Source organism: Gadus macrocephalus, chromosome 12, assembly GCF_031168955.1.
Source record: "Gadus macrocephalus chromosome 12, ASM3116895v1".
NCBI classification, from domain to species: domain Eukaryota; kingdom Metazoa; phylum Chordata; class Actinopteri; order Gadiformes; family Gadidae; genus Gadus; species Gadus macrocephalus.
This window is the reverse complement of record NC_082393.1, coordinates 4,005,863-4,024,390: the sequence shown is the minus strand read 5'-3', so window position 1 is coordinate 4,024,390 and position 18,528 is coordinate 4,005,863. Positions and strand designations below refer to the sequence as shown.

The following is an 18,528-nucleotide window of genomic DNA, read 5'->3' as shown; positions in this document are numbered from 1 at the left end:
CAGCAGTTAATCTAAATAGTTATTCTCCAATTAAAAACGAGGGTAAGCTCCTAAATGAAGGGTTTACGTGCACGACGTGTAGGCGAGCATGGTGTCTTTGCTAATGGTTCATCCAGTGGGCAATCAACAAAACGTTCCGTCGACTTCTCTGGAATCACCTCGGCGAATAACGTCACTCGTACCCTTGAGCCAATGGCGAAGTTGTATTTCTTAAGAGGGCGTAGCGTGATCCTGACGGAGGCAGTAGCTAGCAATGCTAAAAGATAATCGATCTTAGTACATTTTAACAAAACGAAAGCATTCTGATTGGGTTTACGCAGAAAACACGGATATAACAGCAGGAGGTAACGTAACCCGGTGCATTGACAATCAGTTTTACTATCCGTTGTATCTGTGTTTTTGCTTGGTAAACGAAACCGTCGTCGCGATGTTTTGTTGACTTTATTATTGCAGATATAGGTTCAGCTAGCTAGGTGGCTAAAGTTAGCCTGCCTTTTAAACCATGAGAAGTGTGGCTTCAAGGCCTAAACGTCAAATATACCGGGCGTTTTGTGGAGACAACATTCGTACGGGTCGTATGCGTACAAACACATAGCCCTACAAAGGAAATCGACTGCATTATAGCATGAAATCGCTGCTTACTGACTGCTGTGCACAGCGGTGCTCTTAGATGGCAGCACTGCCACTGTGCGGCGTTCAGACCCTTTAAGCCCAGGGACGGGGATGCACGAGTAAACCACCACACTATCAAATGCAACACATTTGGGTGGTTTAACGCGTTGGTGACACGATAAGCGCGTGTTTGTTGGGTTATATCTTTAAAAACCCTAAAATACCTTTTCCCGTTGGATAAGTTAGGGGGAAGCTGCGTGCAGGCCGCTTTCTGTTGCCTTGACCCGTCCTTATTTTGGATGACACATTATGCATAGTAGTGCAAGAAATGTAGAACCCAGTTTTACCGAGTTGTCATGTCTGCTGCACGAATGGCCAAAGATCTTTGCATCTGCATAATTCAATGTCAATGAGCTGTTCCGTCTTGTACTACAATTTGTGACAATGCATATCACCGTAATGATGCAATGTTGTACAATACCCAGTTTTCATACTTGATTAAAAACAGGTTGAAGTTTAATTCTGCCAAACGGCACGATGTCACGCTATGTAGATTGCAATATTTCTAAATTGGGTTTAAAACTACATATCCCTATGAAATGAGAAGTTATACTCTAGTAATCTAACTTTTAGGCGATTAGCCAAGCTTGTTATTGCAGTTCCCACAATCCATGTTCCCCAATCGGTCTTGGTGTTCAGTTGTGAATTGTGTCCCAAGTGTACGAAAAACAAATGTTAATGCTTTTCACATCTTCGTACGCAGTGCTCACCTTTGCAATAACGAGTTAATTGGGAGCATATGTGTGGTAATATGTTGTTGTGAACATCTGTTTGTTGGATTGATGTCTGTGTGTTGAGGTGATAAGGGAGCGTATGCAATTCAAAATCCTGTACTCTGTGCATAGCACGGTAGCACCATGTCTCAGCACCGTGACCTGAGGTGACTTCTTTCTAGCCATGATCACGCAAGCCTTTTTACTTTATACTCACTCTTTTCCCTCTACACTTCCCTCCCTATGATTCATTCAGCACGACAGTGAAAAAGGAATTCTAAGTAAGTAACCTTAACAACACATTGCAAATCAACTTGCTAATTGCATGTAGCCAAGTTTTTATCTGGTAAAAGTTCCAACAATTTAAATTGGAAATTCCGACCATAAGAGGGCAGCAATGAGCACGCGACGGCCACGTTGGATTTGTTTACATCTTCATGTTGGACAGTAGATCCTTAAAGGGGACCTATTATGCTTTTTCGACTTTTATGACCTATAAACGTTGTTATAATGATTGATAGTCATGTTTAACCATACTAAAGTGTCAAATAATGACGTACATGCATTTCGACGTATTCCCTGCTGACAGTCTGGGGTGGCTGTGCAGAGCGCTAAACACTCGGGACAACGATTGCGATTCACTTGTTCACATTTCCGGGAAACATCTATGTAGACGTACTCCTGCCACGCCCCCATATGCCTGGTCAAATCTGCCCGCGCTCCAAGGAAGGTAACCAATCACAACGGAGTTGGGTTGGCAGGAGGGGGCGGAGAAGGCTGAAAGCGCCCAGATAAGAGGAAGAGTTTCCCGAAAATCTACATCGTTTTTTGTGTATGGTTAAACATGACTATCAATCATTATAACAACGTTTATAGGTCATAAAAGTCGAAAAGCATAATAGGTCCCCTTTAAAACACGCAGATATGAACAAATATGAATACATTCCATATATTCCTTCAGTTTTAAGGGCATTTTTATAGTGAGTAGAACGGACTATCCATTAAATAAAACGAATTCAGCTGATGTCCCCCACATTTCTCCACTGGGTTATCTCTTCCAATTTCACATCTGGACTGGGACTATATTGGTCATCCAACATTATGCACTTCTATTTTTGTCTTTCCAAAGGTTTCACAGTACTGGTGCTTTCTAACTCAACTGGCATGTTATTCACACTGCAAGGGTTAGGTTTCTCCATGCTAAGAAATTCATGAACTCACTGTATTGTTAGACACGTTATATCAAAAAGATCCACCAACTTGCACATCTTATGATGCTCGTCCTACTCTGGTCACGCTAAAGGAAAGCTAAGCAAAAACGTTTCATAGCTGTGAGTCATCTTGTGTAAACTGGGTTAAAATTCTTATTTGAAGGGTATGATTAGGACTGAATTAAAAAAAAGATCTCTAAATAAGTTGTTCCCTAATCTTCCTATGTGCGTTCACGCCAAACGCGAAGGGGCGACACGATTCCATACGAAGTCAAGTAGTCAACGTAGAGACGCGAATCGAGCAAACTTTTCGCGAGAGAAAACCTGCAACAAGATTTTTGCAGCGCACTTTTGCCCTGCAAGGTCGGGCGCGTTCACGTGGATTTGCAGGGCGACACTTTCCCCCGAATGGAAATATTTCAACTTTGCCGCGACATTCGGGTGATGACAGCCAATCAGCGTTCAACAGCGTGGCCACTGAGTGACGTGCCTAACCTAACAGCCAATCAGCTGTCAACCGTTCCCTGCAGTGCAGTCCGGAATGAACCGCAGCATGGAGGAGAATGTTTGTTGCCGTTTGCGACTCCCGGAGCTCTATATATATGATTATAATATAATTGTATATATAATATCATGGCCAAAAGCTCTGTGCGCCTCCGGATGGCCGTAGCGCGGGGAGCTCTCTTAGGGATTGGGCTTCGCGGGGTTTGTTTACCGGCGTTGCTATGGTTATGGTCTTGTGTGTTCCAAAGGTTTATTAGGTATCTAATAAATCACTGTCTAATAGGGCCCGACCGATATTGATTTTTGAGTGCCGATGCCGATTATTTTCAGAGAAAAATTACGATTACGATTTAATCGGCCGATAAAAAAAAAAAAAAAAAAAAAAGAAGCCTATAAAACGTAGTTTTTGATACCTTAAATATACTTTAAACACTTTTGACGAATATGTGAATTGAATGCAGAACCTTTGAGTGTTTTAGAATACATTGACAGTCAAAAATGAGTGTAATGTAAAATAAATAACTAACTCCCAATGTGCTGCGCTCGTGAGCAGTGACTAACACGTGCGTGCTGAGCAGTATGGTCTCACCGTTAGAGTCTACAGTATAACAAATTAACATGGCCTGGGACCTAAAGAAAAACAGGCACAACATGCTCAAACAACGCGTCTTGTGTATATTGGTGAGGTGAGCGCGCAGCTGCCTGAGCAAGCATGCTTTCATGTTGCACGGTAAAATTCAATCTCCTCTTTTTTACTCCAGCTAAAGTTGTTAGTTAGCAAGGCGAGTAGGAGCGCAATCTGCAGGATACTAAGCGCAATAACATTTCTAAAAAAATAAAATAAAATAATAATTGGCTGTAATCTGCATCTTTTTGGCAGATGTCGATTATTTTCAAAAAGGCTATAATCGGCCGATTAAATCGGCAGGCCGATGAATCGGTCGGGCCCTACTGTCTGTCTAATCAATACTTGATTCACTGCCTCTTTCATGGTCATTACAATAATATGAATAGAATGCGTCAGGTTCTCCGACGTCTCTCCCTCTTCCTCAACAGGTAAAGACATGCAATGGCGGTTATCTTGGCCCTGGTTGAGAATGAATTGGCATGAAGCACCGTTGGGGAGCAAAAGATGTGGCATGACAAATTCGCCTGACAAAACTTGCACAGCGACAGATTATGATTTCTCCGGCGACAAATGTGTCTTTTGGTGTGAATGCAGCATCTGGGCACCATGAGTAACCAACCAGAGACAGCAGTTTTTTTAAGTATCCAACCAATTTGATCCCAGACCTCCCTTTTAAAGTTGCGTACACACCATAAGCGAAGCAACTATTCTTCTCTTGTAACTCTGGCGAGGTTGCTCATGCAAACCGCAAACCTTTCTCGCACGAGCGATTCAGCATCCAGCGAAATTCGCGGGAAAGTTCAGATATTTCAACTCGAGGGAATGACACATTTTTGCTTGCATCGTTTGCATAAGTAGAATCACGGGAAATCCGTGTGAGCAAAGTCGTTCGCGCCGCACTATTCCACCCGCTCCACATGCTATTGCAATTGCAGATTCAAGCCACTAGGGGGCTCAATTTTAGTATGCTTGGTGTGATTGAATTCCATTCGCCCTGGCAGGTCAACACGGCGGTCAAATGTCAACATTTAAAAGTGGGTTCCTAAGATATATTTACCTGTTTATCACATTATCTTTGCTCAAATTCGCTTTATTGCCATCAAATCCTTACCTAGGTACCAAATAATCAGATATTGTGCTATGACCCTATTGTGATAAGGGTCCACAAATTGATAATGCACTAGGTGATATTCACTCTAAAACATGACATTGATTAATGCTTTGTTCATTTCACTTAACGGTAGCATTACAATTTATTGTTTTACCAAAACTTCAAGAAGGTTATATGCCCTCTCATACTGCAATATTGCCCAATGCCCATTATATAGTATGCAATTCAGGTAATACGGTTTCGAGAAATACCCAAAATGCTAAGCTAACGTCGATCAAGACAGTGAGAATAGTCAAGTTATCTCGGACAACAACTTATCCAACTTGCTCATTGACTACCTGATGATATCTTTTCCTTGGTTACATCAATCACGGAGGGTTTAAGTTATTAGGCGCTGGCTGCAGGCTTGAATTCCACAGTTTTGAGTGAGGTGTACCCAGGTGTTTTACTCAGGTTCGTCCTGTTTTTCAGGTCCGTTTTGCAACTACTTCAGTTGGCATGGTCTGCGGCAATGTCTGGGTCCAATTGGGAAAAGTGTCATCAACCACACTCATCATATACCAAACCTTAGTGTTGACCTTTTTAAGTGATGCTTTCACGACTCTGCATATTGCATCGGTTAATGTCTTTGACTCCCAGCAAAAAGGTAAAGGGTTAGATCCTCAATGTCTTTAGGCATCAGCGAGCAAGATGCCTAACGCCTACTTGCACCTTATTAATGCCATGTTCCTAAACTAATCAGTCATCGGTTCAGTTTAATTAATCTCCCTTGCAGGATTTCCAAAGAAAACGCAAATTTATCTATGATATAGGTTTTTGGATCTGGTTATGTCGAATTCTGAATTTGGCTCACTACCAACTGGCGATTATTTTAGTCATTGGCATGTTGCTTGTGGTTGTGCCGGGAATGTTTCAATCAAATACCATATTTGTCAGTCAGTTAAGAGGTCTATTTTTGTTTTCAACATTTTAGAGGTGTTCTACTTGTATGTCATGAGTAATCCTCTTTTGCTTGGATTAAACATTTCATAAAATTATCAATCAGCATGAACGATTTTCATGAAAGACTGCTTGCTCCATCGTTTTACCTTTGCATCTTCTAAAGATCTTCTTTGCATTTCCCCTCTCAACTTCCATTGTCATCATTATCACACTGTCCTGGAGTATATTCCAAAACCTTTTCCTATGTTCCTATTTCCTATGCCCTCTTTCCAACTGTATGTGCAGGGGAAAGCTGAGCTCCATCAGCATAATTGAAGGCTATGTTGATTGTTGTAGATCCCAACCAGTCTGGGCCCAGTTTCCCGAAAGCATCGTTAGCCTAAGTGGATCTTGAAGTGCGTCGTACGAGCATCGTAAAGTTTTCACACAGTTTCCCGAAAGCATCGTTGGTAACGAACGTCGTGAAAACGCTCGTAGCTAACGAGTGCTCCAGGGTACTCGTAGGACGCTAAGAGCATCGTTAGCCTACTATAGAGTGAAGTCATTATTGCATGCGGGTGTCTTCATAAAAAAAATAAACATTCGGGAGTATGCAATAATACAAATTATTCTAAAGAGGTCAGAGACTCCGTGCACAGCCCCGCCTTCCCCAGTGAACCAAGAAACCCTGCGCTGTGACGAAAGGGGGATTTGACCCCCTCGGTTTTACACAGGAAACTTGAGATAAGAAGGTGAAATCGCCGGGCGTGCCAATAAGCTGCGACCGAACCGGCTCGGCAGTGTAGAAAGACCTATAGCCAGGGTCCGAGTTAGGTGGGAGGCAGTGGGAGCTGAGCTCCCATAGAGAGAGGTCTGGCTCCCATGAAAGCAGTAAACTCAAATATCTTTGGAGCCTCCATAATATTGTAATTACAAATAAAGCTATTTTCCCTTCCACATGCAGAGTAATATTGACGTTAAGTGGGATAATAGAATGCCGGTCATTATCGGGAAAATAAGCCCAATCAGGGCGAACCGAACACCGACGCGAAACGGAGGTGCTTCGACCTGAAGGGGCTTATTTTCGATTATGAGCGGCTACATGCCAAACGAAAAAATAGCCTAACTTCACAATGTGTCTTTTTACAATTTATTTGTTACCATACGTAGTGTTGATTAGCTGAGAAATAGTTAGCCAAAGATGTTGACGTCGCTTAGCAACCGAAGAAGCTGGCGTTGTTGTGAAGGGCCCATGCAAGTGAACGGAGCGTTCCACCACGGCATTGAGAAGAGCCGTGTCATAATAGCCTATACGTCCTATACCCCCCCCCCCCCCCCCTCCCCCGTCAAAATTCAGCGCAATGGAATCATACCTGCCTAGCCTACTTCATCCTGCCCAACAATATGGGCAGGATCTAGACCAAGCTCTCCTAATCGGGTCAGCAATAGCCGTGTTTGAATGATAATGAATGAATGGAACGTTGCATTTTTATTAATGTCTACAAATATTCTATACTAGACAGCCAATCAATGAAACCTTAAGTCGGCTCTCTTGCTGCGCAAAGTATGTTTCAGAAATCAGCACATTAAGATAAATGTAGTTGTCACACAAGCTGTTTTGGATTTTTGTAATGTGGAATTATTTCAGGGGGGGAAATGCCATGAATAAATGTATGCACAGTGCGTTCAGGATTAGGACTGATGTATATGTCGGCCTAGGCCTACATAGGCCTTTCACCAACCACCAGTTGGTGAAACCATGAGAATTGGAGTGGCTTCATGTCCCATTTATGATGGAATATATGGTGGCTCTTGGTTTTAAATTATTTAAATTATACCTCCATGCTTGCTTGCAGTTCGTCTGAAAAAGCAAGCAAGTTATCCATTTTGGACAATAATTTTTTTAGTCATTTCATAGACTAAATTGTTTGTAGATTTGAATTGACAAAGAAAATGACAAGACCTTTTTTTTAATAAGGGTTGGTCAGGTTTTAAACTCCACCTTTGTTATTCTCACTATGACTCTATTTGGCTATGATACAGCACGATACGAGGACCAAGGCTGGGTTGCCACTCCTTTCAGTATTCATGCTAAACCTTAGATACTGAAGCACAAAAACAGACAATGTTTGATGGCATACATCCATCAAACAACCAAAAGCTGTGCCTTTTTCACTTTGATGTGTTTTTATTATACATACGACTTTTATACTAAAGAATATTTCCCCTTTCTTCAGGCTTCACAGCTGCCTATACAGGACTCCTTTTATGGCCAAAGACTCGCCACCAGATGTTCCCATGGATACGCCTGCGGACCCACCAATGGATGTGCCGATGGAGACGGAGTCCACCAAGACCAAACCCATAGATCCATCAACCAAGGCTGTAGCCATGCCCATAGATCCACTACCAGTATCCACTACCACGGCCGGACTTGCACCAACGAGCGCCCTGGCCACACCCACGAATCCATCAATCGATCCTCTGGCAAGGCCCAGAGATCCACCAATAGAACCCACTACCACAGCCCTTGAGCCACCAATGAATCCCATGGCAACACCCATAGATCTACCAATGGGACCAAGGGCTACCCCCCTGGATCCCCCAATGGAAACTCTGACGGAAACACTCAGTGACACGCCGATGGTGTCTCTGCAGGCTCCTGATGTGCTCCAACCCACTCAAGCTTCTACGCCCCCCCCCCGTTCAGCGCTCCCCCCAGCCCAGGAAGAGGTCCCAGCCGGGCTGGAGACCACGACAGATGCCCCCCCTGACCTGGCGACCCCTCCCGATGCCGCTCCCGTCTCGACGTCGACCCAGTCCACCGACTCAAACTCGGTCGGCGAACCGGGTCCCGTCCCCGAGCTGCCCCCGCTTCCGCCACAGCCGCCCGCCAGCGCTCAGAACCCCAGCTGTAAGATCATGACCTTTCGACCCACCATGGAGGAGTTCAAGGACTTCAGGAAATACGTTGCGTACATGGAGACCCAGGGAGCCCATCGCGCCGGCCTGGCTAAGGTAGAGTCCCCCCCCCCCCCCCCCCCAAAGCCTGTCGTGTGTAGGAGCTGTGTCCTCTGTTGTAGTTCTTCAACCTGTTGGTTAAGTAACGCCACAGGGGTGTAAACACACCACTTCTCCCACCCTGGTTGAGCACCTGCACTACCACTGCAGACGGTTTATCTGTTTTTGATCCTTCGCGTATGATACGTTTGCATATGTAAATTAAGGGTTTGGGCCCCATTGCTCTATTGTACCCTTGTCCATTAGTTTAACGAACCGTCTAATAATTCACCAAATAACTGGTATATACCCCAGTTATTTGGTGAATGATTAATAGTGAATAGTTAATAGACGTGATCAGGGGATTCATAGATACTGTATACATACAGTATCTATGAATCCCCTGATCACGTGGTGACTTGACACAGCGTGATCTCGGGTGGTAAAATCACTGAACAGGAGCTGGTTGCTGTCAGTTGCTACACAAGAGTAATTGTCCTTCCTCGCGAGGGTTTTAATTTAATAGGATGATAGACATTTCTGGAGGCAAGATACTATAGTAAAGGTTGTTGGCCACTGGCCAGGTTTATTATCACTTCCTCTTGAAGGTATGTGGTTGGAAGACACCTGCTCTAACACAACACAACTTTGATGTTGTTCAACTGCCACACTTGTAGTTGTTGTTGTTCTACCGCAACAACAACAAACACTATGGGCACAACAACCCACATTATAATGTGTAGTGGGGTACGACGACTGCTGCTACTACTACTACTACAGAATAACATCGGTACAACCACGACACCACACAAACCTTTTACTGTCTTTCTTTGAAGCCACATATCTAATGCAAATACTCAAAATGCTAATCATCTCTCCTTTGTCCTCCCTCCCTCCCTCCCTCCCTCCCTCCCTCTCTCTCAGGTGATCCCACCTGAGGGCTGGAAGCCACGCAAGTGTTACGACACCATCGAGGACATGGTGATCCCCGCCCCCATCATGCAGGTGGTGACGGGCCAGTCGGGCCTCTTCACCCAGTACAACATCCAGAAGAAGTCCATGACGGTCAGCGAGTACCGCAAGCTGGCCAACAGCAACAAGTGAGCGGCGGTGGTTCTCGGGTGTAGTGTCACCGCTTTACCAGCAGGCGGCAGCGGAATTGTCCTCTTGAGTCTCTTGAATGGAAATCTCCTATTATAGTGATTTAAATAGGGTCATTTAGCAAAATTGGTGCCGAGAATATTACACGTGCACAGTTGCTATAAGTTGATTTACTGCCACAGCCATTGCAAACTGTATTGAAGGGTTGGAGAAGGCTGAAACCGTTCCTCCAAACTCATTAATTAACTTGTTCATTAACAGCTTTGATGTTTTGACAATATCCATAAGCGTTCTGAAGTCACTAAAAAAGGATATTGTTTGTATTCTGGGACCTTAAAGGGGACATATTATACCACCAGGTGTCAATGTGATTAGCCTGACAAGCCGTTTCGAAAGTCGGCCCCATATGACATAACTAGTGGGCGTGTCCCCCTAGATCTCTGCTGGATAGATGAGCAACCTTTACTTCAGTCCACTGGGTAGGCTGGTAGACTGATCTATCCAGCACAGATCTAGGTAGACACGCCCACTAGTGATGTCATATGGGGCAGATTTTCGAAACGGCGACAAACAATTTTAGAACTTGTTCCTTTGTCTCCCTCTAGTGGCCACATGTAACCCCTCCAACTTCAAAACAACTCCCCAAATACAGATCGATGCATGACAAACGGTCTGTGTGTGTGTTTAGGTACTGCACACCACGCCACAAGGACTTTGACGACCTGGAGAGGAAGTACTGGAAGAACTTGACCTTTGTGTCGCCCATATACGGCGCAGACGTCAGCGGTTCCATCTATGATCCGGTAAGAACCGCTCCTTTCACCGGTTCTACAGTTGCATCTCAGCGAAAGCCTTCCCTTGTTTATTCTTGAGCTTTTGTCTTCCGATAACTTCTGAATATCTCTGTATAATGGAGAAAAATCGACTTCATCAATAAATAATCGAGAAAAATATACAGTTAATTATATTTCAGAAATACATTTGCATCACACATTGAGATTGGGAAGACATCTTGCTCCTTGAAGCCTACCCTTGCAGCACTGGGTGGGGGTGAACCCACAGGGTGACTTCTGGGAGTCAAACAGCCTAAATACCACACTAGGCTGTTCTTCCGGCTCGGCCCCGCCAAACGAGGGGCCTCAAGCGTGGCAACTCGCATCGACGCCCCGCACTCACTCTAGTGGCTGTTGGTGGGGGTTCACCATTTTGTGCTTAAAACCAGGGAATTAAACTCCCTCACCATTCCGTAGGACCCGCTGGCACCCACTGACTATGGATTGTCCAAAGACCTGCTCATTTGCATAAAGTGAATTGAAGTTAAACTTTTGTGTCCCCCCCCCCCCCCCCAATACACCTGCCGCAATCACCCGCCCGCACGTGCAGGCATTACAAGGTGAACAAGTGCCATGCTCTTTTGTTGGGTCCGAGCCGTTAGGTTGACCATCTGGTCCAACTGGCCTGCCCACTGTAATGTCTACACCAGCGGGCGTGTCCCCTCGTATCCCCATTGGGCTGCTGTTCTTACCCCCCCCCCCCTCCCAACAGTGTCTCCCCCAACTTATGTTTTGTTTTGATCATGCTGTTGGCCATGCCAGCTCTTGCTGTTTCTAGATTGCTTTCTGGATTGTTGTATGAATTGTAAGGTGACCTTGGCTGTCACAAAAGGCCCCTTGAAATAATACGTAGGATTATTGTTCTGACTGATTCCGAGTCTGTGTCGGTTGCTCCTCTAGGGTGTGGAGGAGTGGAACATCGGGCATCTCAACACCCTGCTTGACATGGTGGAGCAGGAGTGTGGCATCGTGATCGAGGGGGTGAACACCCCCTACATGTACTTTGGCATGTGGAAGACCACCTTCGCCTGGCACACTGAGGACATGGACCTCTACAGCATCAACTACCTGCACTTCGGACAGTCCAAGTCCTGGTGGGTACACCAAGCAGCCTATGGTGCTTTTACTGCATTTCACTAGGGGCTGAGAGGCATCAGCATAGCATGTAAATTGTGCCTTTGCACAAATCCCCAGTGCTGCAAAGCCTGGTTTCCGAAAAAAGCACCTGGAGTGATGGCTATCAGAAAGGCATCAGAGAACCATGGTTTTAGATCAGGATTTGATTGGTAAAACGTAGGAATTGCATCTTTTGCAGAAAAACAATTAATACAGTTGTATGCGATTGCATTTTGCAGACGCTTTCGTCCAAAGCAAGTCACCAAACTGCACTGTACATCTTTAACAGGGGTGGTCCTTCAAGGAATCCAACCCCTGACCCAAGTGTAATGCCTTGCTTCACCAGTTAAATTTCAAAGGGGTTCCCGGCCTGCTCTTTGGAGGTTGTTTCTCACAGCTCTCTTTGGTTACCACTACTCTTATCTCTGCAAGTTCCAGTTGGTGGTTTTACACACACACACACAGCCAGCTGGCAGACAGGAACTAAATGCATGCACAGAGTATCATTTCTCAGGGTTGGCATTGCCGTAGCAACCGGTTAAGTAAATACTCCTGCAGGGTGTGTGTGTGTGTGTGTGTGTGTGTGTGTGTGTGTGTGTGTGTGTGTGTGTGTGTGTGTGTGTGTGTGTGTGTGTGTGTGTGTGTGTGTGTGTGTGTGTGTGTGTGTGTGTGTGTGTGTGTGTGTGTGTGTGTGTGTGATTCTCTAAAGAAAAGGGCACAGTGTCGTGTTTTATATCCGCCTCTCGTGCTTAATAGCCGGGGGTCTCTCCCCCGCAGACCTCATCTTACTCTGTGCAGCCGTTTGTGACACACACACACACACACACACACACCCCCCCGACCGTGTGCTGTTAGGACTCCAGAAATCCCTCGGAGGCTTGAGTTTCAAGCTCTGAGGACCAAACTTTGTAAAAGTGGTTATTTTTAGATTTGGTTTACGATTAGCTTGGTTTGCGGTTAGTTTGAATGTTTATTCATTGGTTGACTTTGGTGTTCTTTATAAAGTTGGTTTTAGTTTAAAACATAAACAACATTATGGGTTGTTTGGTATTTCTGACATGTGTGTCTGTTCAGGAACTCCTTTAAGATCAACTGGTTAAAGGTGTGATCTATGTGCAGTATTCCGGTTGTCCACCAGGGGCCACTACATACACATGGAACGTCATGTACCCATTCACTATTTATTTTCTATTTTCTTCCCCTAAACTCAATTTAATAACTAAAGTAATGGCATAACATCAAGTGAGGTACCTGGAGTGACCCTGGATGCTATTTAACGATATGAACCTTTAATTAATTCCTATCTGGTTATCTGATTGATTACCATGTGGGTTTATTTCTGGTAAGAGGCTGGTGTGTTTTGATAATGACCTTATTTGTGGGCTGACTGCTGATTGGTTATCAGGCAGCAGTGGTGTTCCAGTTTTTCCTTTTTTTGTCACCTTCAGATAAACTGTTGTTGCATATCTGTAACTCTGTGATCATGTATGACGGTCATAGTTGGTTATTGCACTGATTGATCGCTGGATAGTTGAGACCATAATGGGAGAGAATAGAGAGCCGTCCTTAGCTCCCACAGCATTAAAGGGATATGCAGAGAAATCCCCCAATTTGGGGTAATTTAATTCCATTTTGCATACTGAACGGGAGTTCACTGGGTTAGCATTTTTGTCTCCGTTAGCCACTTCCATTCACCTGCAGAGTTACAGTAGCCTAGCTTTTGTTCATGTGAGGGGAATTAACTCTTAATTACTTTTGAAAGATTTCCCATACGTTCAGAATAGTTGCTTTTTCAAAACGTGTGCCACTAACTATACAAAAAGATGGTGGTTTGCATTGGAAATCTTTTGAAAGTAATTAAAAGTGTTTTTCCCCTCACATGAACAGAAGCTAGGCTACCATAACTCCCCAAGTCAATGAATAAAGACGTTGACGCAAAGCCAATGCTTACCCACGCACAATGATGAATTTAAATTTAAATGACTTCTGGATAAAGTCTGGGTAAAGCAATCGCTAATTTAGAGATGATCTGCGTATCCACTTTAAGTCTGGCAGCCTTAAGGTTTCCACACGTGGGCAAAATACGTTTAAAGTTGCTGTTAAATCTGTGACCGTCCTCTAGTTACATAACTTGTACGAGCGGGAGCTTGTCAAACTGGTTGAGCTTCAACAAGTTATCAGGTCAAACAGGTTACGAACATATCTATACATATAAATATAGATACACTGATATAGGCAGATTTTAAGGCCAGATGTTACTCTGGCCATTGTGAGGAGAGCCAAGCCGAACCGTGACTCGCCTAAAGTGTTGCACCCTTACTCATATGGTTGAACAGTCCCACCCATTCCATTCTGCTACTGTGGTCTGACACATAACCACACACAGGCTGTCCGACACACATGCACATGCTGTTATCATTCCACTAGTCACGCTACAGGCTGCCTTTGCTGTTCTCTGTGGACGGGTACCGTTCACATTTCAACTGGTTCCGGTACCTTGAATTCGCTACCGGGAACCAATGGGACCCTTTTCGGTACTTTCCTTTCTGTGATAAAACTCAAGACGTGTCAATTTCTACCTTATTTATGTAGAAGATTTTAAACGCCACCACACAAAAAAATGCCCCTCTCTACAACCCTCTCCCCTCTCCAACCTACTTCCCCTACCCTGTCAGTCCACATAGTAGCGTGAGAACGCTGTCTTGTGTCCCTGGAGAAGTACATGTGACTTCCTTCCCAAGAGCTTGGGGGGGTAGTGCCAGTGCCTCCCACGGGGGAATAGTACGCAATTCACGTACCATTGAATTCATAGTAAGGTTCATTTGGATGTACCAAAAAGTGCTAAGCTACTGTCAAAAAAGCTCAGTCATCTCCGACAACAACTTATCTCTATAGCTAATTTGTTACCTGACGACGTTGATGAGGCGTGCATGCCTCAGATTCATCAACCACTGAGGGTTAACTCTCTTACGTGGCCATGAAACGTAAGATTATGAAACCTGGTATGACTTTTACATGTACTTTTGAGTCTGAACAGGATTTGTCTCCTGAAAGGTATGTTTTACCGGCCAGCTTTGAACGAAACTATTGCAGTGAGCGTTGACTGCTTCCAGTTCTAGTGAAAACAACCACAGCGTGGCTTCCCCATTCTCTGTTTTGCCGCACCCATTGAACCAGCAGCAACAAAGTCACACGCGCTCTCTTTCTTGTGCTCTATCCTCTGTCTGGCACACTCTCTCAGCCACAAGATGTGCTCGGAGCCATTCAGGTACCGACATTTGGCGGCAATTGATACAACTTGAAGAGGTACTCTGTAGTACCAACGAAATATGACCAGTCCCTTTTTTGAACTACCGGTAGTTGAGATGTAAGGAGTTGCTGCTCATCAGGCCCCTGATTTTAGTAGGCTCTGAACCTTAAGCACAGTGTCTGGAATCTAGGCACCACGAGGTGCAGAGAAGCTTCTTGCATCATGTCCAGAAGTGATTCGTCAGTCAAATGATTATCTGTATTGTTAAAAAAAATTTAACACACAGAAATCCCTAGCTCTTCTTCCCTCTTAAATAACTCTTAAACGACAGATGCCACGGCAATAGTGGTCCCACCGCTTGTCAGATGAACAATTTCACATCCCTAAACTCTTAACCACAGTTCTCTAGTCTGCTCACTATGGCAGCTTGCCAACAGTGAGACAGAAAACGGCGGAACAGGGTTGACCTTATCGCCACTGTGATGAATGGTTCCTGCTGCACAAAGCTGCCACGGTACATTTCAGGCAAATCCTGTGTGGTTTAAGAGTTGGCCTGTAGGGGGTGCTGCGGTACCGTAGTTTAGGGGGAGGGTTATGTTTCCCAAACCTAAACCTTTTACCTCCCTATCTCTCCCCGTCTCTTTCTCTCACTGTCTGTGTAAATCTTTGTCATCGTTTTTCTCCCTAGCCCATTGTTTAATGTCTCTGACTATATGTTTTGTCTCATTCCATTGATCTTCTTCGCTGGCTTCATCGATACAAATGCTAGCAGATTTTCAGGCATCTAGGGAGTGTTATAAAAAGCAGATGGACACCACCGGTGTGATGGTTGGTGACGAATCTCCCGAGTCTTTATTTTATTGGCTAAACACTTAAATCCTAGGGTTTCCATATTGGGCAGTGTGTAAACCAATCTAGCAATCGGGTTATTTGTGGTTGAACGTGTTGTGTCCCTTAAAACGGACATGGGAACAACATATTGACTTTTAGATGGTCGGAAGAAGAAGGATGTTCGTTTGTGTTTTTGTTTCACCTCGTCTGTTTGGCAGCCGGGAGAAGTACAAATGCCTTGCTTCGGATGCATCAGCATTTTCATGTCGGATTTCATGCCAAGTTATTAAAACACATCCCAAATGTATTTTCTCTCGCATTGACAGTCGACTTTTCTAGTTGTCACCCAATTTGTTGGAAGAGGAAGACTTATAAAAAAGGCTTTGGATGAAATTGTCTTGTTAATGACTAAATTCAAATTGCTGATGATGAATTACTAGATGGTCTATGGGTTAATTTGAAATACATATTTATGCTATTCTCTTTTCCCTACCTATCCACAGGTATGCAATCCCACCTGAGCATGGCAAGAGATTGGAGAGGCTGGCACAAGGTGAGTCTACCTGCAACACGCAGTCAGTTATGACCTACCCTCCTCCAAATTCTATTTGCTCACTCACTCAGTCACTCACCCACGTCCCATCTCTTCTCCGCCTCGATTGGGTTTTTAAATAAAACTCCCTGGTTTGTCCTTGTTGTGCCGCGTCTCTGTGATCATTGTCCAGGGTGTAACCTCTGTGTGGTTTTAAAATCCAGTTTACACAGCAAAATGGACACTCCAGCAGAGGAACACGCATACACAATCGTGTGTGTGTGTGTGTGTGTGTGTGTGTTTGTGTTGACTTTAATACTTGAAATTATATTGAAATATCTATACCTAAACTAAGGTCAGTGTTGGAGGAAATAAAGGTGATTAAAAGCTGCAACTTTCTAGAGTAATGAATGTACTTTGAAACTCTGGGTCCGTTAGCAGGCTAGCATGCTACCATGTTAGCATAACTGCAGACTGTGTCGACTGTCCTCGTACCTTCTTGCTTCTTCTCAATACATCCATATGCAGACATTTGCAGCAGATTTCTACTGAATGTCAAAATCTGGATGTAAGCACACTACACCAGATGGAGGCAGACATTGATGATCCCCAACTTGAAGGAAAAGATCCGTGGCAAGATAATAATTGTGATATTTTCTCAATAAGGAATCTGAAAGCAATAGTGCTTTGCACAAATAAGGCATTAAGTCGGCTGTTCAACAGTAACGGTAAATAAAGGTCAAAAGGGAATGGGAATCATTAATCTTGTCAAAACTATAAACCCTGAGACTGGACAGAATTGCTATGTTAATTGGTATATATATATAGTTATTTTTAAGTAAACAATTTAGGTCAAATGCAGTCCCCTTCTTCACCATGACCGTGTCTACCCAAACAGGGGATGACTTATGCCGCTTTTCCACTGCATGGTACCAGCGCGACACGACTCGACTCGACTCGACTCAGCTCGCCTTTTTTGCGTTTCCACCGCGAAAACATGGTATCTGGTACCTGAAGTGGCTGCTTTTTCTAGTACCGCCTCGCTCTAGGTTCCAAGCGGCTGAGCCGATGCTAAAAGGTGACGTCGGCAGACGGCCGGCCACTGATTAGCCGGAGAGTGTGACGAAGTCACGAGAGCGACATGGCAACCATGCTGGTAACAGCCATAGCAGCGCCGCGGCCAACATATTCCACTTCTTCAACATGCCAGCTAATAATACGAATACGAATACCATCGCATCGATGTTCTGCATTGTTGTTATGTGGGTTCTGTCCATGTGTGGGTTACGTAGGTGTTGTTTGCGTCGCGTACAAAAATACGTCACGGCCCTTTCGCGCAGCCGACCCCGCCCACTTCCCGGAGATACTATTTGCGGTGGAAAAGGACCCGCGCTGCTACCGTGTCGAGTCGTGTCGAGTCGAGTCGAGCTACATGTGCGGTGGAAAAGCGGCATAAAGCCTTCAAGTAAATACACAGATTGCCTGATAGCTCGCCGACCACGTAGGCAGTGCGCCTTGTAACGAGCCATGTTCGATTCCCACCTGTGGACCTATGCTACATGCCTGTCTCTTCACTGTCCTGTCCATAAAAGGAACAATTATTCCCTTTTTTGCTATTCAGTCACAGCAAAATCTTGTTTATCCCCCACTCCAGCCGGCAGCTACAGCACCCCGCGGCCCCGACCCTCACCCTTTTTTTTTTTACAAGCACCCTCTCACCCGTTCAAATGTCTGCGTTACCAACGTCTGCGTTACCAACGTATGCGGTACCACCTCCTGACCACCCAGTGTGATCCGCACTGAAGGTCCGCTCGGCACCCCCCCAGCCTAAAGGGTCCGGGTTCGAACCCAGAACCTTTTTAGACTGGGAGTCAAGCTTCCTAACATTATCCTGCACCCTTGTGATTTAATAGAAGCTAAGCAAGGGTTGGGACGGGTTGGTTGAAAGGTTTAGGCGCTGCACAGGTGGAGGCGGGATGGTGTCTGGGGTTTTTCATATTTCTTTTCCAGCCCAAAGGGCAGACTGAAGGCTCTAACTTAATATTAGCCCACAGAGAGGCTGCTGAGCCAGCTGCATTTTAATGGGGATTAATAACCCAGCGATG

At 44.8% G+C, this 18,528-nt stretch overlaps 1 protein-coding gene across 2 annotated transcripts in view; it reads left to right on the top strand.

Moving 5' to 3' along the window:
* Nucleotides 1-195: 195 nt before the first annotated feature.
* Nucleotides 196-18,528, top strand: part of kdm4b (lysine (K)-specific demethylase 4B) — a 41,909-nt gene continuing 23,576 nt past the window's right edge. The window contains exons 1-7 of one of the 2 annotated variants that reach the window (XM_060067193.1): nucleotides 212-344; nucleotides 1,642-1,666; nucleotides 7,998-8,778; nucleotides 9,685-9,860; nucleotides 10,550-10,664; nucleotides 11,595-11,788; nucleotides 16,395-16,444. In XM_060067193.1, coding sequence (XP_059923176.1) covers nucleotides 8,029-8,778; nucleotides 9,685-9,860; nucleotides 10,550-10,664; nucleotides 11,595-11,788; nucleotides 16,395-16,444 — 1,285 coding nt within the window. In that variant the 5' untranslated portion in view covers nucleotides 212-344; nucleotides 1,642-1,666; nucleotides 7,998-8,028. Of the gene's footprint in view, nucleotides 345-1,641; nucleotides 1,667-7,997; nucleotides 8,779-9,684; nucleotides 9,861-10,549; nucleotides 10,665-11,594; nucleotides 11,789-16,394; nucleotides 16,445-18,528 lie in introns of both variants that reach the window. The other variant, XM_060067192.1, reaches the window with a different exon arrangement.